This window comes from Accipiter gentilis, chromosome 4, assembly GCF_929443795.1.
Source record: "Accipiter gentilis chromosome 4, bAccGen1.1, whole genome shotgun sequence".
NCBI classification, from domain to species: Eukaryota; Metazoa; Chordata; class Aves; order Accipitriformes; family Accipitridae; genus Astur; species Astur gentilis.
Genome location: NC_064883.1, coordinates 3,918,175 through 3,944,220, shown reverse-complemented (window position 1 = coordinate 3,944,220; position 26,046 = coordinate 3,918,175). Strand labels below are relative to the sequence as shown.

The 26,046-nt window shown below is 36.6% G+C and overlaps 1 protein-coding gene across 1 annotated transcript in view; it reads right to left on the bottom strand.

Moving 5' to 3' along the window:
• Positions 1-2,955: 2,955 nt before the first annotated feature.
• The window catches only part of NEK10 (NIMA related kinase 10), a 116,827-nt gene continuing 93,736 nt past the window's right edge, over positions 2,956-26,046 (bottom strand). The window contains exons 31-36 of the mRNA XM_049798682.1: positions 23,011-23,111; positions 18,918-19,028; positions 16,425-16,533; positions 14,959-15,011; positions 14,819-14,874; positions 2,956-3,641 (exon numbers count right to left, since the gene is read on the bottom strand). Of these exons, the coding sequence (XP_049654639.1) occupies positions 3,584-3,641; positions 14,819-14,874; positions 14,959-15,011; positions 16,425-16,533; positions 18,918-19,028; positions 23,011-23,111 (488 nt within the window). The 3' untranslated portion in view covers positions 2,956-3,583. The remainder of the gene's footprint in view (positions 3,642-14,818; positions 14,875-14,958; positions 15,012-16,424; positions 16,534-18,917; positions 19,029-23,010; positions 23,112-26,046) is intronic.

Here is a 26,046-nt window from a genome sequence, read left to right as displayed (position 1 = left end):
TCTCAGATACTTCACTGCAGCCAAGCAAACCAAAGGAAAGGCCTACCTAAGTCACAGTTTAGATTAATTCACAAATAATCAAAAGTTAGCTGTAGTTCCGTACAGTGTTTCAACATTCTTAGTACCACGCTTTGCAGAATCTTTTTCAATTAGCTAAACAATAAGTACAGCTATGCCTGTTTCTCTGATTTTTGCACAGGTTACATTAAAGATTACAAGCATACAAGAAAAAAAAAAATGCACCCTGAAGGATACCAGTTATGCACTGGACTGCAACTCAGGAGATGTAGGTTTCATTCTCAAGATTGCTGATGATTTGCTGAATGATATTGGGCAACTTATTTTTGGTTTCTGTGTTTCCCTAAATATGCTTTATCTATATTGTCTATACAGAATTTAGCCATACAGAAATTATTCATGGCAGATCTGGCTCTTGTTACTTTTCATACAGTAGGAAACACAATGGACGCTAATCTCAGTGGAGAGCATCTATGTACTAATGCCTGTCCTGGTTTCAGCGGGGATAGAGTTAATTTACTTTCTAGTAGTTAGCACAGTGTTATGTTTTGGATTTAGTATGAGAAGAATGTTGATAACACACTGATTATTTTAGCTGTTGCTAAGTAATGCTTATATCACAAGTTTTTGGTTGGGGTTTTTTTCCCCCTTTTGATTCTCTCCCCCATCCCACTGGGTGGGGGAAAAAGTCCCACAGTGAGTGCCAAAAAGGACTGTCATGGTTTAACCCCAGCCTGCAACAGCACCACGCAGCCACTCACTCCCTTCCCCCACCCAGTGGAATGGGGGAGAGAATCGGGAAAAAAAAGGTAAACCTCTTCTTTTAACATTCTTCTTCTTCTTAACAGTTTAATAAACTCTTCTTCTTAAAAGTTTAATAAAAAAAAAGAAACTAATAATGATAATAACAATAATAAAATAACAATAATAATAATAATAATAAAAGGATTGGAATATACAATGCAATTGCTCACCACTTGCCGACCAATGCCCAGTTAGTTCCTGAGGAGTGATCTGTCCCTGCCCAACTCCCCCCAGTTTATATACTGGGCATGACGTCCCATGGTATGGAATACCCCTTTGGCCAGTTTGGGTCAGCTGCCCTGGCTGTGTCCCCTCCCAACTTCTTGTGCCCCTCCAGCCTTCTTGCTGGCTGGGCATGAGAAGCAACAACTGAAAATATCATACTGAACCCAAAACATAACACTGTACCAGCTACTAAAAAGAACATTAACTCTGTCCCAGCCCAAACCAGGACATGCCATAAATTACTTCACAACTTAGATAATTAATCTTCTGTGGCAGTTAGTTGCACTATATGTAAAATGTATCAGCTCTTTCCTACAACAGTCAGCATGTCAGTTCAGTTGCAGCTAGGGAGGAAAAAAAAAATCCTAATGAACACTAGGAAAAAACCCCGAAAAGATCACTGATTTCCTGCTTTGATTTGCCTTGGTGGTTGCAGCTGTACATGCCACGGTTCCACCTCTTGCCTTGTAGTTACTGGAGGGAAGTCTGCTCTCCTCTGCTGGCCACCAACTACTATTCCACTTTTCACAGTCACAAAAACAAGCATAAAATTTGCTTCGAAGTTAACAGCACAAAAAATACATTAAGAGAAACACAGTAAGAGTAATTAATTATACTCTACTTCTCAATAAAAATAATGCCATCAAGTATGAATGAACGCTACCCTATCACAAAAATCCAGACAAAACAAATGATACTTCAAAACAGGCTTGAAATAAGGTCCAAATTATTTCTAAGGCATTCAATGCACTCTGACAATTTAAAATTATAAGACATTTCTGCAAAAAGATATTAAAGGAGGTTACTTTAAGTGTAGATTGGTTTTATACTATTTTAATGGAAAATTATTATGAGAATTCATATGCAATTTGAGTAGAACAAACATATCAAGGTTGAATTTAAATGAAATCTCTTTAGATAAAATATCAGTATGATCAGTTCCATGGGCAGCCATATATAGCATGGATTTACTTTATAATCCACCAGATTTAACCACACTGCGTTCCCTTTCTCCATTCTAGCAAAGCAAAACTAGAACTGTGAACTAAAATAGGAACTGATTTTTAGTGGTAACATTGCAGAAAATGCATCTTCTGTGGTGACTCATGGTGAAAACTGTAGCTACCTGCTGGTGGTACCTTAAGAAATATGTGTCTTGACCCTTAACAGACCTTTGTTATCACTACTGTACCATTGTATAGATGCAAAGATAGCATCTGATGACTTTCTACATTATGTATATGTGAAAAGAGCATAGTTTTTTTTATTATTATTATTATTATTATTACTATTTTTTACATTGCCCATTGGGCCCTTTTTCACTGCTTCACAGTTCAGGATGTTGAAGTCACACATTATAGGTGAAATAATACACTTGAATTGTTAGGAAATTAATGCCAGTTAGCTATTTATAGTTACAAACAAACCACTGGAAAAAAACCAAACAAACCTTTGCCAGCCTATGAAGAGTACACAACATATATCTGTATCAAATTACTTATGACTAATCATGCGATGACCATAATGTTAATAATTTTCAACAGAAATAGTAGAGCTATGTCACCAGGTGCATTCTGGTTATTTTTAACAGTTATGATTGCTACACTATCAACTGTGGAAAAAGCTTTTGTACTTAACAAGTATTCCTTACTGAACTGTAGACAAAAAATAGCTTCTCTGCTACTGCAGTGAGACATACTTACCTACATTTAATTCAGAGTGAATAAATATTGAAATTCTGAAAGTGCTTTTAAGTGCTACAGTCTTGATTAGCAGCAAACCATGTATTTAATTTACTTTGTTAAACAGTAAATTAACGTGTATATAAATGTATATAAATGTACACGACATTTTATATACAGCGATCTATACAATGTGTGCCTAAAGATAGACATACAATATGCAGACTTTTTGAAATAGCAGTAAAACCAGCTGGTTTTGAAATAACAGTAATTTCAGAAGGTACGCCAGTTGCAAATAATGACTACTAACGAGTTATACCAGCATTAGAATTTGCTACTATCCAAATGTAAGTAGAGAAATTCCTTCTAAATATTAAAATCATACTGAAGGTGTTTAATCTGTTTCTAATTCTGGTACAGTGAACCGACATATATTTTCTGTCTGGTCATATTACAAAGCTCTTTTTCTTCCCACAGAAGACATACATGGATATAAATAAGATTACAGGCTTTGAACTATCATTCCAAAAAACCTGACTATGCAACAATTCTTTAAAAAAACATTTATAAAAATACAAGATATGTACTGTTGGGAATTGTGTTTTCCTTTAACGTATGAACCTGGAAGCATCTTTCCCAATGTTCCTTGTAAAGTGCTTATGCTGTAAACAAAGCTAAAGTTAACAGTATCATCCTGAAATACCATGTGAGGTCTCTTGAAGCTGTCCCACATTGGTATTCCATCTGGATGCTACTTAATGAGCAAAACTTGCCCCTTTGGTAATCAGACAGCTTCAGCTGAATTACAGGCAGGTTGACTTCATTAGGAACAATTCTGAAAGCTTTGTTCAGGATTACAAGATCTCTTCTTTTGCTGGATAGTTCTTTGCTCCCCTCAGATAGCAGAGATGCCTGCGGGGGGAGGAAATTGGTAGTTAGTGTTGGAAGTAAGAATTCCCCACTATTCAGAGTCACCAGGTATGGTATCAGTCTTTGCAATATCAGCAGAAAGCTGATGTACAAGCATGATGTAGAAGCCAAGGAACCTCAGAAGTCTATCAAAACAAATGTTTTAGTTCAGGGTTTACAACAGAGTTTGATGCAGAAATCTCTGGGTGAAATTCTACCATTTATGCTACACACAGGGAATTAGCTCGTCTAATGATCCTCTGACTCAAAATTTATGGACTAGTCTGCACTGCACACAAATAGAATTAGAGCAGCATGGTACAAAGGTCTCCCACAGCTAATCAATGAGGCCTGAATGCAACATAATGTATTTGTGGGCCAGCTTTAACTTATGCTGCTGATGTAACATCTCCAGAGACTTCAGCACTATGGAGAGCTAGCTGAAAGAAAGTCTTTAACATCACTTCTTTCTCCTTTTCTAATTTCTCTTTAGCCTGCTACATAGAAAATTAGCACAGAAAGTGATGGAGCTGCTTCTGTCAGCTTTATATAGGTGAAAATTGCCTCATAATCAAGTTGTATAATATTGTTACAGTTATTCTATGAAAATGTGATGTAAAGACTTCTCATAATCAGTGCTGTGAGAAAGTAAAACAGGCGTTTGTTTTTTCTCTCAAAACTCCACCAGTCTCCATTCCAAGAGTAAGACCTCTTCTGAAATTTTCCCTGACTACTTATATACAATATGTATAACCCAGATATCCAAAGCCCTTTTAAACATTCCTCATTCCTCTATACACGTGGTCCCTCAGGAAGCAGAGTGTTATTTTGATTATTGAAGTAGGGAAAGATATGGAAGTATTCCAGTAATAGGGAAAGGAAAACTATGAAAAATAATTTATAGTTTTGCACACACACTTCAACACATGTAGATAGAAATCCCTAACCTGAAATATTGTTACTGAAGTTGTAAAGCCAAGTGTACATAAGAAAAAAACTCACATAGACTAAAGTCTGACAGCAAACTTTCATTCAGCCCCCTATGTGAATAACATAATCCTTTACCTGTGCAAAAAATAGAATCATAGAATGGTTTGGGTTGGAAAGGACATGAAAAGATCACCTAGTCCAACCCTCCTGCCACAGGCAGGGACATCTTTCACTACATCAGGTTGCTCAAAACCCCATCCAACCTGACCTTGAACATTTCCAATGATGGGGCATCCACAACTTCACTAGGCAACCTGTTCCAGTGTCTCATCACTCTCATTGTAAAAACCTCTGTCCTTATGTCCAATATAAATTTACCCTCTTTAAGTTTAAAAACGTTGCCCCTTGCACTGTCACTACAGGACCTGGTAAAAAATCTCTCTCCATCTTTCTTATAAGCCCTCTTGAAGTATTGAAAGGCTGCAACAAGGTCTCCCTGGAGCCTTCTCTTCTCCAGGCTGAACAACCCCTACTTTCTAAGTCTTTCTTCATAACAGAGATGTTTCAGCCCTCTGATCACTTTTTGTGACCCTCCTCTGGACCCACTCGAATAAGTTCATGTCTTTCCTGTAATTTGTGGAACCCCAGAGCTGCATGCAGTACTCCTGGTGAGGTCTCACGAGAGTGGAGTAGAGGGGGAGAATCACCTTCCTTGACCTACTGGCCATGCTTCTTTTTATGCAGCCCAGGATACAATTGGCTTTCTGGGCTGCAAGTGCTGGCCTGGACATTGGGCATTGCTGGCTCATGTCCAATTTTTCATCCACCAGAATCACCTAGTCCTTCTCCGCAGGGCTGCTCTCAATCCCTTCATCCCCCAGTCTGTATTGATACTGGGGATTGCTCTGACCCAGGTGCAGGACCTTACACTTGGTCTTGTTGAACTTCATGGTGTTCACATGGGCCCAGTCCTCAGGGCATCCCTTCCCTCACAAGAATCAACTGCATCACTCAGCTTGGTGATATCTGCAAACTTGCTGAGGATGCCCTCAATCCCACTATGTCACTGATGAAGATATTAAATAGTGTTGGTCTCAGTACAGACCCGTGAGGGACACCACTTGTTACTGGTTTCCACTTGGACATTGAGCCATGGACTATAACTCTTTGGACGTGGCCACCCACCCAATTTCTTATCCATCTAACAGTCCATCCATCAAACCCATAACTCTCCAATTTAGAGGTAAGAATGTTGTCAGGACTGTATCAAAGGCTTTACAGAAGTCCAGCTAGATGATATCCAGAGTACTTCCTTTGTCCACCAATGCAGTCACTCAATCATAGAAAGCCACTAGATTAGTCAGGCATGATTTGCCCTTGGTGAAGCTGTAGTCACACAACTAAAATTTTTACCATGATTCATTTTAAGAGTGCTTTCTATGTCTTGAATCACAGCCCCTGCAATATAGTTAAGAATATTTAATGTAAAGCTTTGTGTATGTTATTTCCTGATTTTTACATCATAAACTAACCTGTCTCTAGGAATTTCATTATGTGATATCACCAACTCAGTTCATTGAAACCATTATCTGCACTGCACAGGCTCTGCTATTTAAGTTAATAAATAGCTTGTAGCAGATATGGGTAGCTATCCTTCTGAGGACCCGCACCAGATGATAATGACATACAGACTTTTCTCACAATATAAAAAAGAATAGTGTGCACTCAAGTGCTCCAGCTGTCAGAGGATCCCCTTCTGTCTGAGCTTTTGAGCTTGATTCCTGTTCTGTGTGCCTACGCTTTCTACCATCTGCCCTTACTGCAAACCACTCTCTTTACCTGGTCAGCCCCAGCTGCAGGTGGTTCTTCCTTCTCCCCATACCAGTCTCCTTTCCAGGATTCCTACATTCTGCCTCCTGCTGTTCTTGGCTCTGTATTAGATGTGTATATCTACTGCTCACTTCCTAGCCCCTCTCTCATCAGTTGCTACTTATCAGTCCTTTGCCAAGGCATTATCTTAAGATGATCAGACAGACTCACTTTCTGTTCTGATGTCTAGACTTGATCTGACAATACTTCAGTGCTCTATTAAGGCTACTGTTAAGCATATATCTACTGTGATTTTTCAAAATTGTAACTTGGTTACATTGGCACAATTTCTAAGAGAAGGGTGAAAGTCATATAAGTAACAAAAAAGGTACTTTCTTGGCAAATTTGGGGCAAATGTAGGGCAAAACTTCATCTTTTCAATGCCTTCATCCAGTGCTGTAAAGGCTGAAATCTTTCAGCTCCTTCCATGGCACAGATTTCTAGAGCTACAGAACTCCATGGAAACATGGAAAACTCAGGAGATCAAGATGTTTTACAGATAAAAAAATCCCAGTAAGACAGTTATTCCTTCTTTTTACATAATTTTCAGATGATTGGTCTTAAGTAAAAGGTTTCAAATTAACTTTCAAAACTGGGGCTGATACTTGGTGAGGCCTAAGAATTATCTTTATGGAGTACCATGTCAGAAGCATGAAGATCTGTCTTTCCCTTATCGGTAAACAGAATTTCTGCTAGCAAAAAGGCAGTCTTGAAGGACAAGGGCCATGACTACACTATTTAGAGGAATACTGTGCCTGTTAGTACTACACTGACATCCAAGAATAGCTTTTGTTGTTATCTTACATGGCTATATCAATATAGCTACCTATGTAACAATGTGCAATTCCTCCCCTAGCCACAGTCATGAAGGATGTCTTGAGACAATTAAAAAAGAATTCATCTTTGTATGGCCCTGATTTCTGAACACTGAGACCAATCTTGTCTTCCATTTCTTCAAAAACTTTCAGATTGTCTTTCACTTAGCCTAAGAGTTCCCAAAACTCCTTTCAACAGCATCTTGTTGTGACATGGAAAGGTATTATGTTATTCTCAGCTAAACTGCCCTAGCTGAACCAAACCATTAAAGTCTCAAACAAAAAAAAAAAAGAAAAATTCCTCTTTACTTCAAATTGTTTAGTACACAGCAGCTGTATAAGATACAAGTCTGCTAACACAGGAATGATTCCAGACTACAGTAAGCTTTCTGAACCACCTTGAGTAGAAAGGTGCTTTCTTATTTGATGTTATTTGACAGATCTTATCTATGCTCTATACAAGAACTCTGCCAAGCAGACATCTCAGACACACAGAAGTCATTCTCAAAGTAAATCTTTTCCTCAAAGTAGTAGAAAGACCTGCTTCAGGCCTGCAAGAGCAAACCCATCTTATCTCAGCCAAACAAGTCGGTGACGACAGATGCTTCTACTCCAAGATGGGAAGCTCGTGTAAGAATGTCTGAGAGCTCAGGGCATATGATCTCTGCAAGGGATCAGAGCCATCTGCGTAGTGTTGAAAACATTAATTCCCACAGTCCAAATGCTGACAGACAGCTTCATAAACATGCACTTTTTCTACAGACAGTGTGGACTTCAAGCATTTCCACTGTCAGGAGACCATTTCATTTTGTGTATTCAACACTGAACTGCATCAATGACTCAGTACCTACCAGTCAGCTAAAATTCAGGCCAGATGCTCCTTCATTTTTTCCAACAAGAGGTGAAGTGCACCTTTCCACATATCTCATTGCTAAAGATAATCTTCAGCTGAGTGAGGGGAGAGGTTCTGCATCAATGACAGTCCTACCACATGATCAGATTATTTTGGTACTTGCACCAGATGGATCCCTGGATCACTTCCCTGTTCTGCACAACACAAAGTCATGAATTACAGCCAGGTTCTACATCTAAGACTTTTATACCTAGCAGCCCTGATACTAGCCAAATCTGGTAGTCTTCATGCTGACTAACTGCTAGAGCAATAAACGGTTTCTGCTACAGTTCCTACCATTCTAATTCACACACACAAAAAAGCTTAAAATAAGAAAGACTGACTTACTATCGAAGTGGGAAAAGTGTTTTGGTATGTTATTGTAGTATCAGGGAAATGCAAGTCCTTTTTCTGTGTCATTAGATTACTGGCAATCCCTGAAGTGACCAGAACATTCCTGCAATTCTCTAAAAATCCAGTTAGTAAGTTTTTCGCACCTGGCTGCCTGATTTTGTCATGCAGACTGCTAATATCCTAGGATCCAAAGCATACATTTTCCCTAGTTTATAAGTCATTATTTCTCTAGAGCTCCATTGTACCATTAACAGGAAGTCTGGCCCACATATCTTCCGAGTACGGCCAATATTGGTGCGGCTGTAACAACTTGATAAAAATTATGTCTCTAGCAAGCGTGAAAAGGTGCAGTGTGACTATCACCATGTGCAGTGGTGAACTCTATCCAGCCAGTGTCTTTTAATCCACCTCTTGGCCAAAATGTTTCATTGTCATTGGAAGACTCTATATTCATGAATGTGACAAGGATTAGTCACTGCCTTACCCTAGGAGTTGGATGAAACTGAAGCTAGGATGAATTGTTACCCCATGTTTTCATGTTGATTCTACTTTTTTCTGTACAATCTGCGACTTGGGAAAGGTAGGCCAATACTGCCTCTTAGTGGAAGGACAGCTAACTCAAAAGATGTAGTGAATGCTGGACCATGGGAATAAGGCAGCATACTTACAGTGCTACACAGACCCTCAACTGATAGCCATCAGAACTGCAGATGGGTAGCCCAAAGACTCTTGCAGCCACGGATGTTTAGAATAATTAAAAAAAAAAGTACTGCTGAGCTTTGGCAGACTTTTTTTATCTCCTTGGGGGGGGATAGAAATCAACAGAATGCTGGGATGACTCTGATCAACATTGCTGGCCAAAACAATCTTCTTTTGTATGTGTGAGACATAAGAAGCAAGAATCAATGTGGATGACCATTTGGAAGATGAAAACAATTGACAGAAAATGCCAAGCAACATTAGGAGGAAGTGGTGCCAAAACAGAATAAAAAGTGGCAGAGTGTCTTAAATCACCTAGATATCATTAAGTCAAAAAATCTGGCTAGTTTGGTACGTTCCAGAATATTAAAAAACATTAACTAAACTAAATACAAATTTGAATGTTAGTCATATAATACAGTTAAAGAGGTGCATTGATGTTGAAGAATACATAGATATAACATGGTAAGAATTTGCAGATAGAAAAAGCTCCATTAATGCATTTCTATTTTTGAATGATAATGGACCATAGACCCAATACAAATGAGGGCTGCCTCAAACAGGCAAAATTCAGAATTTTCTGTCATTCCTGAGCTATATTATCTTTCTGTGAATAATACCTTGAGCTATTCTTTGAGTAGTTAAAAATGTATAGCTATCATTAGAGCCAGACTTGACAGTTTTCCTCTTCATGAAATAGCTCTTTCTAACTACACGAATGGTTGGTTCTCTAATTCTAAAACTTCAATAACAATGGAAAAGATTGCATTGAACAAAGTTATGAAAATTACAAGTGACAACATATCAATATATGCATTTGATTATGAAGACTGCTTCCTCCTATTCTTACTTGCATTCTTTTTCCTACAAAACTAGTGTTGAAACAACATTTCTCTCATAAACAGTCCTCTGATCATATGAGGTTGTACTGGTTTTGGCTGGGATAGAGTTAACTTTCTTCACAGTAGCTAGTATGGGGCTATGTTTTGGATCTGTGCTGAAAACAGTGTTGATAACACAGGGATGTTTTCGTTGCTGCTGAGCAGGGCTCACACAGAGCCAAGGCCTTTTCTGCTCCTCACCCCACCCCACCAGCGAGGGGGCTGGGGGGGGCACAAGGAGTTGGGAGGGGACACAGCCGGGACAGCTGACCCCAACTGACCACAGGGGTATTCCGGACCATACGGCGTCATGCTCAGCATAGAAAGCTGGGGGAAAGAATAAGGAAGCGGGGGTGGGTGGAGCATGTTCGGAGTTATGGCATTTGCCTCCCCAAGTAACTGTTAGGCTTGATGAACACCTGTTTTCCCAGAAATGACTAAGCATCACCTTGCTAATGGGAAGTAGCGAATTAATTTCTTATTTTGCTTTGCTTCATGCACAGCTTTTGCCTTACCTATTAAACTGTCTTTATCTCAAGCCATGAGCTTTCTCACTTTTACCCTTCTGATTCTCTCCCCCATCCCGCTGCGGGGGAGTGAGTGAGCAGCTGCGTGGTGCTGAGCGCCTACTGGGGTTAAACCATGACAGAGCTACAGCACTCAGCTGAACACAATGCCTGTCTCTGACCATTGCTATTTTTGTTTATTTATAACAAATCTTTTTTTCATATAACTGAGTTTCTGCTTCGATTAAAGCTCTTAATGCAATTTATTAAAAATAGATTTCTGCAACAATTTGGGTATTACAGGTCTACTTCAATATAAAAAAAGCATGATGAAAGTTTGAAACCAGTATTCATTGTCCTATTCACAAATAGGCTCACAAACAAGGAGCTTGCCTCTTGTGCAGTATAATATTAAATCAGAAAGAGAGAAAAAGAAAGAGTGGCACAATGGATGTGAATAGAATAATTTTGAAACATTACAGGGTTTTTTTTATTCATGTTTACCAAATTTCTGTACAAATAAGTAATACAATTGGAGTGCTGAGTAATTTCAGGAGATTAGTGATAAATGAGCACGAGTTGATTATTCAAGATAAAGCTGAGGGTCATTATCCTCAGCTGGTCATTAATCCCCATGAAATGAGTGGTATTGAGATAGTAATTACTATTCTAATGAAAAAGAAAGAAAAAAAAAAGGCACGACATTTTGAAGCTGTCTCAATTTCTAAAGAATTCATGTTTCTCTCATCACCCAATCAAGCTGCTGGAATAATTTGTAACCCTTTATACAGTTTATTCATTCTACTACAATTCTCATGTCAGCACCTCACCTGAAGTTTGGTTTCCCATCATATATTCCTGGAATTTCAGGGGGCACAGCAAGGGGCAAGATGGGAAAGAAAGACAATGCCCATAAATCCCCCCAAAACAGAAAAGAAAAAAAATATATTCAGAATGTTTTCTCTATAAAGTGTGCTCCACGGTGAGGTAGGAGATTGCATTATTACTCTATATGCTATCTAGCTGTTTATTCTGCATTTAATAGTGCATTTAGCAATAGCATACATGTCATTGCAAAGCAGCTGTGGAATTCTTTGTTCCACAACAGAATTCACCTTGCAGCCTTACAACATATGGAACTGATACTGTCAAGTCAACTTGGTCAGAAATCATGAAGAAATTTGGCCCTAAAATGAAGAAATATCTTTAAAAATTTGCAAATTCACAAATTCAGTTTGTGGTGTTCTCATGTGCCTTCTGAAGACTTTTGAGCCTTTAGAGTTCTTTTTTTTTTCACATTTCTATTAGAAGAGCTAGAAACTTATTATGGGCAGAAGGGAATGCGATTTGTTTCCTGCTAGAAATACTGTCATTCTGTTTCCACTCTGAAAGACCCACACATGCTGCATCATTACAACTTTCCATCTTAGAAACTGAAAAACTCAATCGAAATGAAAAGCTTTTAAAATAAGCTAAGAAAGTTTAAAAATAGGTGTATTGCCCTATATGTTGCTAAAGCAGACAAGATACAGATATTCATTACTTCTAGTACTTTTTTCTAAAGCTTTTCTGTGAACAGTTTCTAAGAAGGGGATCCCAGGAAAGCTACAGGATGTACTGAGTTTCTGCTGGAAAATTTGTAGTTGCTTCTGAAATGTTTCACTGTGCATAAAAGAGAGGAAGTAGAGCAAGGCTCAAAACAGTTTTAGGCAAGAATGGCTGACAGGATGTTGCTCTGAGGCCTGCAAACCAAATTCTGCATGGTGGAATAAAACCAGATAGTGCTGGACACTGATAAGTGACTTGCAGTGCAGCTTGGGAGACTGATTTGTCCTTCTTGCTTGCTTAAGCTGTTTGGAGAGTTTGAGGAAAAACCTAATGATGCATGTCTGCTAGGCAAACGAATCATTCAGTACTGGACAGCTATCGAAATCAGACTGTTAGGCTATTTGGAGAGAGTGTGAGAAGCAAAAAAACCAACCAAACAAAAAAATTGCTTAAGTTCTGAAAGCTCTGAATGGCATTGAGCAGAGCATACTTTAGAAAACATGGAAATAAAGACATGTTTTTGACAGCCAAGGCCAAAGCATGGTCTGTCCATTTTCTGAAAGAGAAGGAAAATTAGTAAGTTGTTTGGAGTAGAACCTTGTCTGGAAAAGAAGTAATGTAATGGTGACAAGGGAACCAAACATAATTATGCATCACAGCAGGTAATAGGATTCAAAAGCATAGTGAAAAATCAAGTTGCTGGTGACATAGCATAGAGAAGAACACCTTATACTACACTATCATCCCATGGGGCTATGAAGAATATTCTCTTAGGTCTCATCTAAAATAAAATTTTAGAAAATGTAGAAAAATAACTTCAGATTCTACAGAACAACTTCTCTCTAGGGAATTCCAGCACAACAGAAAAATAAGTAGCCCTGAATAAATCAGGAAAAACAGAATGTTAATGATTTTAGTGCTGTTAGTCTCTCATGCATTTCTGTGGCATTCCTATGTTACATGTTGAAAGTACTAGCATATTTGCCTGCAATCTTTAAGCATCCTTTACATTTTGGCAATTACATTTACAGCAATAGGACATGAGGAAATGGAATGAAGCTGTGCTAGGGGAAGTTCAGTTAGGACATTAGGAAAAAGTTCTTCACTGAGAGGGTGGTCAGTCACTGGAACAGGCTCCCCAGGGAAGTGGTTGTGGCACCAAGCCTGTCAGAGTTCAAGGAGAGTCTGGACAATGCTCTTGGTCATACAGTTTAGTTTTAGGTAGTCCTGCGAGAAGCAGGGATTTGGACTCGATGATCCTTATGGGTCCTTTCAACTTGAGATACTCTATAATTCTATGACTTCTGTTAATAGATATCTTATTTTTATAGTAGTTTGTGTAAAATACTCAAGTCTATAGTCAGCAAACACCTGCTTCATTACAGTTAATTGCAGTAAGATGCTTTTTGCCAGTCTGTTTGTGAGATAAATGCCTATACAACTACAACACATTTATACATTTATAATAAGACTTACTAGATCTTGATGTTAAAAATTAGACCCTTTTCCTTTTTTTTTTTTTCTAAGTTGTGTGATATTTTTTCTACAGCACAAAAACTTGGGAGCTTGTGATTAGGACAAAAATTTAAAATACTTGAAAACAATTATAAACAAATTTGTTAGACCTCATGGCTGCAAAAATTATTTGTGAACATGATTCAAGTATACCCTGAAGGTTTAAAGAGTGAATTATTATTTTATTTTTGGAGTGCTGAATCATGATTTTTCAATACTTACAGCTGGCAGCTGTAAGACACTTGTAAGTTGGAATTCTAATTTAATGAGTAGCCTATAAAAATATCCAGACTAACATTTGAAACTTTTCAAGCTAGAGTCAATCCACACAAAAAAAAATTGCAGAGATAATAAATAACTGAAAAATACCACTGGGGCACCAGAACTGCAAATTCTTAAAATCTCTTAGTATCTGTATTGAGGGGGGTGAGGGGTGGGGGTGGTGTGTGGTTTTTTGTTTTAGAAAACCTAACTGCAGTCTCATAGACTCTTAAATGTTAATTACTGCAAAGACAAGGAACAGACTTACTTGATGGAAGTAGTGAACTTTTTTTGCACTAAAGAATACCTGAGATGATAAATAACAGGCAAGCAGGCAAAAAGAATGAGAAATGCTAAGCTTATGTTGTGGACTATAACGGTATTTTTCATATATTTTCTTTCTTGTGTTCCTCAAAGGTTACCTGCATGAAAGATATACCATCTCTAGGACAAGGCATTTACCCGGTTTCAAAGACTTAAATTGTTTTCATCCCCTTGCGCTTTTGCGCTAGCAACCACTTACTCTGCTTGTTGTGCTGTACTCTAAATATTTTACTAAATATGTCAGCTTCATCTCTTCAACCCTGTAATGGTAGAGTATTATAATAAAATATATTTCTATTTGAATGAAACTTTTTTCAGCTGTGGTTTTATATGGGAAAAATGTGAGGAAACTGCTGCCCAACTTGCACCACTCTATCATCTGAAGAAATGATGCAGCCAAAAAAACCTGCTTAGATTAGCTAATATGGCCCATGTACATTTCTTCCAGTCCATGTATCCACATATTATAATAAACCAGTATTGCACTGAGTTTAAAATGAAATTGCAATCACGTAAACAGGCAAATGATACATTTGGGTTTAGCACATCATAATTAACTTCTTCTTTTTAAAGTGAACAGACTCACCTGTTAGAAGAGAAATTGTAATAACCACTTTCCTCTAGAACCTCTTCAATTAGAGTCTACAAGATAAAATAAATTCATTTCAGTAAATTGGCTTTATTAAAAGTAATAAATTAATACATATAGGTATATTTATAGCTTACCTGCAACTGTTCATATGTCATCCCTTCTGCTATGTCAGAAGTGCCAACAATACCTTAAAGTAAAAGGCAAGTAATGTTATACTACTGAATTTGGGGTTTATGCTCCCTCATCAGCTTCTTACCAATTCCACTACAAATATAATGACAAGAGAGATGCTTGATTATCAGCAGCTTATTCCAATGTCCACAATGACCGCCTGCAAAGGTGGGAGGTATCTTATGGCATGATGTGAACATTTGAGGCACACAATGTTATCACATTATGAAAGAGTTCTAACTGATGGGAAATATTTTAAATACTTGATGTAACAGAACACAGCAATGCAACTTTCTCTTTCTTCCCCACTTACAATTTATAGTGGAAAGGGCACACAGCCAGCAGCAATTTGTAAGAACAAAAGTATTCTTTGCAGGTTAAGAGATTCAAAAATTACAGAAACTGAGCATCTGAATAAATTGCATTGTTGTCTCTGGGAACAAAAGAAAGCTCATATTTAAAGTGATTGTTAGGAACTCATTTCCTAGTCAAATATCACCCTTGACACCTAGTATTATTTTTGGTTTTTGCAATAAGCTGTGGAACTGATAAGCTAGTTTCAACACAAAGACCAGCAAAACATGTTTCTCACCCTTCTTTCTAGCACCACAGTGTTTAATGTTACTATGTCCTTTAGTCCATGGATTCCAACATAGCTTTTCCTGTATTTAGAAGAATGGAAATAGCACAAATACCAAAATACAGGCTGCACAGTTCCCTTATGTCCATTGCACAAAGAGGTATATAATGAAACAAGTCTCTGAACCAGGAATTGTGGTTCCCCACCCTGGATGATGCCAGTGATGGTAGGTTTGATTGGAGATGGATTTTATGATTTGTCACACTGAGCATCACTAGTCCTAAGTATATTTCGCACTATTAATTTTCTAAAGCATATATATACACACACACACTTTACATTATATACATGTGGTATAGCACGTAGCACTTTGCTTCTCAAGTTTGTAGAGCTTGATCTAGCTAGGTAATTAAATCATCCCAGTAACAACTGTTTCAAACATGACAGAAGAACAACATAGGATTTAAATACTGTTTGTTTAAAAGTCACATGCAAGGACAGGTAAATCCTAAATAGGACATTTTCAGCTACAAACATTTCTTCTGATTTTCATGGATGAATCATGTGTTGTTTCCATCTTTGATACTTTGTAATTCCAAAGTGTACTCTCTTAAATTAGTAGAATTTTCCATCAGTGGTAAACTGCATATCTTACCAGGAATTAAACAAAAAAAAAAAAAAAAAAACAAAAACCAAACAAAAAAACCCCTGATAATGAAAATCAGTATAGTCAACATAACTTTACTGTCTTTAACGACAGATCTTTGAGCAGCACTTCCTTCTGCTTTGATACCATACACTTCATTAGAAATATATATGCCACTACAGAGGTTTTGTTGCTTTCTTTACCTTTTCTATCATCTGGAAGCAACATATTCCCACCTGAAGAGAGAAGTACCACATGCCAATCTTCTGTGAAGAAGCTGGGCTCAATCATTTCAGGAGAACCTTGCAGCAGCTGGGGAAGAAAAAAAAACAGAGAGAGAAAAATAAAGGACACCTGAAATCTCCATCCTTCCCACTTGCCAAAACTTCAGACTTCTGTAAGGCAGTTTACCCTTTCCTATGTTTCTCAATGCAAACAAAAGTCAAAGAAGATTTCAATATTTCAATACTTCTTTCCAGAAACACTGACTGAACATTGCAAGCTGCCAATCTGCACTTAGTATAAAGCACTGAGTTCTTTAGACTATCCAAATAAAATGTCATAAACTATACATTTGTGTGAAGACAAACAGGGAATTGTATTCCCTCGAACTTAGGGCAGAAATATCTGATGACTTTGGTTTTCAAAACTGAGGCTTCGAGTGAAATTGTTAGTCCATATATCTAATACCATAATTCCCATTAGAGGGATCCCAGCACTTCACCTGAAAGTCAGTTAAGCTACTTGATTATGTGAGCAAGGATACTGACATTAAACTGAAAAACATCTAGTCTTGAAAATATCCACCAGTAACAACTCTGACATGAAAATATCTTTGTGGGCAGGAAAGAAATTCCAGTTATGCATTTCTGCAGCATGTTAACACTTTTACAGTTACAGAAACAGAAGAATATCTGTTGTTGGAAGACCTTTACCCCACCACCAATCAGTAGCGGAATCTTTTTGTCTGTATTCTAATTAGGTTTTCTAATTCAGCACGGTTAAAACCCCATGATTTTTAATTTTTATTTGCAGAAATTGCACTATCATGTAACAACACTTGCTGGAAGAGTTCAGCCTAATTCTTTTCTCTATTTAGGTTTTTCCTATCGCCTCCAAATGATATCCTTGTTACCCAATGTATTTATGGTGGCGATTTGGGGAAAACATGTACTATTTATTCACTGATGCTTATCCTTCTAACTGTGCTTTTTCTTGTTGCTTTCTATTAATTATTTCTGTAACTATTTCCTTCAAGGTAGAAATGCCCAGAATCACATTCAGTATTCCAAACATCTTCAGTTTACTACCATTTACTCTTTAAATAGTATATTTCTTTCATTTTCTGCAGCTTTAAATCCAATAGTTTTGAAGCTAACACAATTTCACAGTTGATAACATTTATAAATTTATAAACAGGCTGCTTTATTTCTGGGCATTTGAAAATCAGGTTAATTTCATAATAAACACTTCCTTTTTCTTACTATATTTTGGGACATCCTTTGCTCAAAACATCAACTCAATACATGATTAGCAAATATTTCCTTAGATTCAATGTTATGGCTGAAATACAGAAATTGTTTTACATAAATCCCAGCTTGATTTGCAGGACAGCAAATTGGCATGAAACTGATGGCTCAGAGAGGCATCTTTAACTATCTTTCTACCAATGTAAACCAATGTAAACACTAAGTAGCCACCTTCCACGGAGCTTATGCATGTCAGATTAATTATTACAAAAGCACAGGAAGGATTTAGCATTTGGGGTCAGTCCATTCCGTAGCAAACAGTGACTTAGAAGATCTCACAATTCAGTGCAAGTAGGTGACAATCAAATTAGATTACACGGAGGAATTATGAGAGTGGTAAGAAATCATCTTTGTCATCAAATTTTAGATACAGTAACATACCTAATAACTGCTTTGTCATCAATTAAAAAAATGAAATATCTTAGCTTCACAGTCTCCCACAGCACACAGATGCCAAGGACATAATTTTCAGATCCTCTCCTGACTATCGTCTTCTCAGGAGATTTTGAAGGACATTTCGAAATTCTGATATTAGTCATTAGCTCTTTCTCTGTTGGAGAGCGTCCAACATGTCATTGGAAAACATGAAAACATGGTTCTTTAGTCATGTCATTCTTGCAAATCTGCAGTATTTTTAAACTGATGACACTAAACTATTGCTGACACACTACGCAACAATAAGACAAGTTCTGCTATACTTAAGACACACTGGGACAGTGCTTTCTTAAAATTCATACTTTGAATAGGAATACATTCCAAAACATGAATAATATTGGGAAACTAATAACAAATTAAGAAAAGCTTACATAAATTAAGACCTTACAAAATTTCTATCAGCCTTTGTCACAGAAAGTTACATTTTCCTTCCTTTTCTTTTTTTGAGCTCTAATGAGATGAAGTCTGGTTTTGCACATTAGCAGTTAGGAGGTCCTTTCCATTTACAAAAGTGTTCTAATGATCAGACACAAACTTGAAACCATTCTGTGGAAAATGCTTACTTAAGAAGCCTCCATATTTTCCAAATAAAGGATAGCTAGAGAATATTCTAAATATTTCCTTTTAAAAATGGAATCTTACACTTATATTTTTGTGATATTAATATGGATAGCTTAATTCAAATAGAAGAAGAGACAAAGTCAACCACATGTAGTAATTGGTGTACTACACCTTTTTCATTTCTGATTTCAGATTACAAGGATTGCTCTGCTGACTGAAAAGGGACTTCTTGAATCTCTCAATGATTCTCCTTTTCAAGTTGCATTGCAAAGCTGGAGGAAGCTGCATAAAACAAAAAAACAGATGTTTTCACCACTCAGTTACACCTGCCATAAAGATGACCTAATGAGCAGTACCATTATTGAAAAAAGTAGCAACACTGCAAAAAGAAACATTGATATTTAATATATTTAATAGCATGGTGATAAACAACAGTACAAGACTTGATTTAATGGCATATTTTAATAATGCTCCTTAGTTTGCCCATTCTGTTAGGCTTGGCATATCATATAACTCAGTCCCTCTAGCCTTGAAGGTAAAGAACATTATAACAAGCCTAATACAGATAATACTAGATTTGCCTCTGTGACGGTCTGACAAATTATAGTCAACGTCTCAAACATTCGTTGAAGAACCCTTTGGTGGAGAAAATGGCCTCTGTAAAAATGCTGGAGTTTTGTGAACAAGACAATGTGGCTGGAGGAGAGGGCCCCATGGAGGGTGGGACTGCACTTCTCCAAAGCTGCAATTCCTTATCTTAAGCGAGCAGGAGAAGGAGCACAGCATACGCGCCTGGAGGAGGAGGCCCCACAGAAGATGGGACTGTGTTTCTATCTTAAGCCGTCATGCCAGCAGGAAAAGAGAGGCAACTCCGCAATGAACACCCCCCGCAAAGCTCACCAACCGATTCCAGAGAACCTCGGGAATGGGAAATGCGCATGTCGAGACCATTGACTAACACTATAAAAGAAGGGAGAATGAGTTCTCAGTGCGTGCCCTCCGGAACTGGATTTCTACACTGGCTGGACCAATGCTGGACCCAGGACTGGTGAAACCCTTTTCTTCTCTCTTTCTCTCTCTCTTCCTCTTTTCCTTCTCTCTTTTCCACAGTCCCTACACCTCATCCTTTTAAACATAAACTGTTGACCAAGTCTGAGACTAGGAGTGGATCTAGCCACCCCTGGGCTCCTCTTTGAGAAGGAGTCCAGAAAGCAAGGGGGTCTGCTCTGAACCTCGTGACTCAGCAGGAAGGCTCTCCTTCTGATATATTTCATGTTCCTTTTTCCATTTCTTTTTCTACACCTCCCTTCTCTTTTCAAACAGCAGCTTAATGACATGTTGCAAAGTTCATATTGATACGTACATGTGTACTTGGGCAAGGTTAGCTAGGTTGAATAAATGTTGATTGTCGTTTGAACTCCCCTGGTGTCATTTCACCGTAATTCTGACAAAGGAAATCCACGAACGTGAGTTGCTCCAACTTTGGAACGTGACGGTCTCCCTAATCAAAGTGCCAGTATTTGGGACATTTTTCTACAGATGAAGCCCATAGGACATTAGACTAGATTTCATGTTGGCTATAATGAGTCACTCCAGCTGAAATTAATGGAACTTCAAGAAGCTTAGACCTTCATTCAACATGTGTAGAAAGGCTTCAGCAGGCTCTTTTAATGTCTTTATGCACATCTTAATACAATTCAGAATGCCTCTTTTTCTAGAAACTTCCTGGGGAGGTAATTTACATTTCACTTGTCTATAAAGCAAAATTGATTTTGTATACTTTTTCTCCTGTATTTTTTGGTTGAAAAAGTACACCTTTCAACTATATTTAAAAAGAAAAGCAAAACCATACTTTATTGTGTTTTAAAGTCTTCAATAGAGAGTTCAAAGGAGGTTTCTTCCTTTGCTCTTCGAGATTTTAAAATAATTTTTATGCTCCAACAGTAAACGTAAAGCTTCAGCTGTTGGTCACTGCAATGACACCAACCCAGTCTGTTGACAACTCTATGGTATGTACTACCCTTTTGGAAGGATCTCCTATGCTGTTTCTCTGTAATTGCTTATACTTGCAGACAGTGTTTGTAAAACTATGATGTTCTACCATTTAGTATACACTTTATAACCACATTGTTGGCGTAAATTCACAAAGTGCTACTCCACTGAAGTCAGAAAGCTTTTTGACTACTCAAGGAACGTTTGACCACTAATGATTCACATTCAAACACTGTCACGGTACACATTACAAAGACTTTTTTCCCCCGTTGGAACAAATTATTGCTCTTAGATAGCTATAAACCTGGAACAGCTATATTGGCCTCATAGGAGTCCTGATGTGCTCTGACGAACCAGGGATCAAGGTTACATCCTAAGCATAAAAGACTTCATCAGACAGCTGGTTGCATACAGTTTTTTGTTACAGATAGATACTACTCTCTTTTCATGCAGATAAGGCCTTACACATATGCTTTAAGTCAAATGTTGAATGTTTCTTAGCCCATAAGTGAGTAAAAAAAATGATGCCTTAGGAAAGGCCTGCAAGATGCTCTGTAGACTACATGTCACTGCAATGAACTGTGTGCAGTTAATTTACCATAGGCATACTGGGATATTCTAAAGCAAAAGTGGTAAAGAACAAGCCCACTGCTTGAGAAACTCAGAGTTGCCTCAGGCACTAGTGTTCAATTTTAGCTTTTGTTTTAATGAAATCAGATGTCAGATCAGTTAAAAAAAAAAAAAAAAAAAAAAAAGGCCAAGCATTTACATAATGCTTTTTTAACAGCTTTCTCTTGCATTGTTTTCCAGAGATCACTTTGACTCTTGTTCCCATGGAAACTGGATTGGGAAGGCTGCTGGCAGCCAAGAACTAACAGGCAAGAACTCTCCCTTGTAAACTTCAGTTTAGAAATGTCAGCTGAAATATGTAACAGAGTTTTAGAAAACAGCTATGTGTTATAAAAAATATTCTACCTTAGATTTGTAAGAACATAAACAAGTACAAGAGAAGCACAGAGTAAACAGTGAAAAAGTACAGGTATGGATCTTGGTTTCTCTGCCTTCCCATTCCAAAAGCAACTGACACCAAAAGCATCAAAGTAGTTACTACTACTTCAGTGATCAATTCTGAGCGAGTCTTTGAGTTGCTCTTAGATCTCAGTTATTGAGCATCCATATTATGATAACTTGCATTAATTAGCAGGCCACTTGATAAAACCTTCTTCAACAGAGAGGACAGGTTCACTAATGAGCATCTTGGACATACTCCTAATATAGCATGTAAGAACTGAGCTGCCTCTTTTGTGTTAGCAGGGGAAGGAGATAATTTCTAATTATTTTAAATAACAATTGTTTTCTTTGTCTCTGATAACTTATTTCTTGTATTACCTGTTCTGATAAGCTTGACAGTTTAAAAAAAAAAAAAAAAAAGACATGTAAAACACACCCAAGTTCAATTATGCTATTCTGCTCTAAACAAAACCAAACAAATTTGGCTCAGCAATCTGAAATCCCCTGAGGTGATAAACATCACTTCCCAAATATAAACACTTCATTTTGGAAAACAAAAAGATGTTTATTTAATAATAGAAAATTTTGCAAGTAGCTGAATGACAGCCATCTTTCTGGAGAATAAAAAGTTTTCCATCAAGTTTTTAGCTGAGAGCTCAATGCAGATTTATATCAGTTCCATTTTTGCTTTGGAATCAGCATGAAATAACTTCAACTCTCTTTTCACTATGAAATATTTGAACTTAATTTTAAAATAAGTCTTAAGTTTGAAAAAGATCTGACATTTCAAAATATTTAACATATTCAGGATTTGAACTATTGCACTAGAAATCCCAGGAAATTATTACTACTTACTGACAAGAAAAAATATTACTTAGAAGTTATTTAGAAATTATTGCTATAGAGGAAAGCATTTTATGTACTCTCCATGTCAGCATATGATATTAAGTCACTTACAATATTCATATTGCTGGCATGACAGAATGTTGTAAAAATAATTTACTGTACAATCCATTTTGCTGAGCTGAGCCAATGAATTTTTTTTCATGACTCAATTATTGCCATCCTCCACATACTAATATTCAAGGTTACTCTTTATTTAAATGATATATTTTTAAAGCATCCTGCCATCTGCAAAAATGTCAAGTTCTGTTGTTTTTAAAGAACAGTGACTATATTAGCAGCACTTTGCAGTACCATCATTTTGACAACAGCAAATAACTAAAAAGTATAGAATGTCAGAAGGAATAGTAATGCATACTTGAGTGATGAAGATAATTTTGTGCAGCTGAATAAGAATCTGCTGAACAGGGTCACTGATCTGACGCACCTTCCTTTGTGATACAGCAATTCCTGCTGATGCTGTAGATGACAACAGTAAAATCAGGACAGCTCATTTTGTTGCCATAATGTATTAATAGTGTACACTGTTTAAAACCTGCAGATGTAAATATTAAGTTTTAATGCATGACTTGTTTTTCCAATAGTGTTGGGAACAAAAAAAAGATAATCCAAAACTTAAAAGATTAGGCAATGTAATTTTGGTTTCAAAAGAAAATCCCTTTCTCTGATTAACTTCTAAGTTGCTCCAAGAGAAAAGTAGTATTAACGTACCTCACTAATCACAAAAGTTTTCCCACATTTATTCAAAAGGAAATTTAGAGATATGATAAACAGAATTTTCTTATTTTAACTGATTTTTTTTTACATAGACCAACACACATGATATTTATCTTTTATATATTTTGATGTTATGAAGTTTATTTTCTTTTTAGCCTAAGAATTACAATAAAATGTTTGATGAGGACCATTTGGAGCTTAATTTTATTAAAATGTGTTTTCATGTTGCTTTATAGTGATGTGTGTTGCTTTATCACAGCTACTTTTTGTTTCCAACATCTAGCAAGAACATGTTTTGAGAGAAACCTCAAGAAAATGTGCAAGAAACTATGAATCTCTTGGGTCTTCTTTACTTTGCATCAGAAAATTAGTAGTTTCTGTGCTTTGACATAAATTCCTCCCCACCAGAGATCACCCTATCTAGAGGATGTATTGATGAAGACTGTGGAAAGGACCTGTTACCAGCATTATCGATGATCAAAATTACACCATTATAAAATGCATAAACAGCATTTTTCATGTTTAGAATAAAAGAACATCAATGCTGAGCAAAGAATAATGCTGTAAAAATTCCTCTCCCTACAAAGGAAAGAATACAGATAATTGCTTTGTATTGCAGACTATATAGTGCTTTTGGTTGTAAATTCCATTAAAGTAGTAGTGTTGACCTGTGAATATAAGGAAAAAGTGGGTTTTAAAAACTTTTAAATGCAAAGCTAATTAGATATTGATAGAAAAATGCATGAGGTTAAGCCAGCCACAAAATGGGGTTATGCAAACCAGAAAATATTAACATAGATGCAATTCCCATGTAAACATGCATGTAATTATGAGCTATGCACATTACATATACACTATACATAATAAAAGTTTTATGCACCTCACCCTTGCCATATTATATCGGATATAAAATTACCCTGTCTGAAGAAAAAGAAAAGACTAAAAAAATTCAGAAATTAAATATTTTATCAGTTTTGAAAAGCGCTGTCTCTTAATATATCTCCATATCATTCCTCTAAGCATTAACGTTTCAATTAGACTTATACACTAGACAGATCAGAAGATAAAATATTCATTGACTAATTACTAAGAAGAGTTCATGAAGTTGGAGATCCACAATGAGAAAGTATTGGCACGTTGAGAAAATTACATTGCTCTAAGTTGTTTCTATTTTCTTCTAAAACAGATATTCAAAAAACTTTTTTTTTTTTTTAAGCACATTGTATTTGAACATTTGCTTTAACTATTACCTAACATGCACAATAGATATGTATACACAAATTCACAAACAGTGCACACAGAGGCTTATATTTTAGAGCTTAACTATTTAGTTGGGTATCTAAGTGGGATCTTTGCTAAAAAGCATCCATCATACCTGATGACAATGACACTACATTTTGTAGTACAAACTCTGAAGTAAAGAACAGAGTCAGTTTGGAATTAATAGGAAAAACATTATTTTAGAATTAAGAATATTGTAGTACTTAAAACATTTAGGCTTCCTCATATCATTTTTATTAGATTATTCTTGATTTCATTTAGATAAGTGTGAATTAATTATCATGGCAAGGAGCAAGAAAACGGAATTTTTCTTATCTTATGAAAATTGTGAGTAGGTGTAAACCTGTTCCTCTTCCTCTAAAGCTAGACTACCATCCTCTGTCAGCCAAATCCATGTATATAATGTATACTTTTCATAGACAAAAGCACTGCAAAGGAAGTCATGCATGAATAGAACCTATGCTTTTATTTCAGCAAAATAAATTTAACACAACAATTTTAACCTGTTCATTTACTTCTATGTGTTAAAAACAGATTAAAAAAAAGTATCAGCTATATGAAAATATTTAGTTCAAGAATTGAAAACAAAAGCTGAAAGTGAAAGTTTATTTCCCCTACTGAACTACTGTTTGGGACTTAATCACAAACAGCTGTTAAATCAGATATGGGCTTGGTCATCCAGAATTTGAGATAGATATACTTGTCTGCTGTAGGTACATTTTTTTCTTGTAGTACAAGCAGCTTGGTGATTAAAACACCATGCTCTCTTTCTGAAGCAAAACTGCCCTAATTTACCAGCTACTAATATCAAATATCCATGTGATTTGTTCCCTGCCATGTTCAATGAGATGTTTGAAACATAGTAGCCAATGGCAGCTTGGTAAAAAGCAAAACCAAATTCACTTGACTACCTAAATGAGTGAGCATTACTTAATATTTACAAAGCACAGTAAACTCAGTACTGATTTGTGGATATTATACCTAAAAGGTTGACTATATTTTGTTAACTAAGGAGCATTATGAACTTACCTACTGAACCAAAAAAAGACATAATAATTTATTTGTGTTGCATGGAATAATTCTAACTCCAGCCATAACAACCAATAGAGAAATACTGATGATCAAGCTTTAGGTAATTTACTAGAATTAGGACATAGAAGTAAATATTATGTATTCTACAAACTGTGCAGATTTACAAAATATCATTCAGATTTTAAATATAACAATTAAAACAAACAGAATAGCTTGATTCTTATTTACCCAGTGCTCCTCTATCATGCTTTGCCTGCTGAGAAAGAGTATAGAGCCAAAACTAAATCAGATTCTTGAATTTTTATGTGGTAAATCAGTCGTTATTTGTAATTTTTAATCTGGTGTATTTAAGTCATACACACTG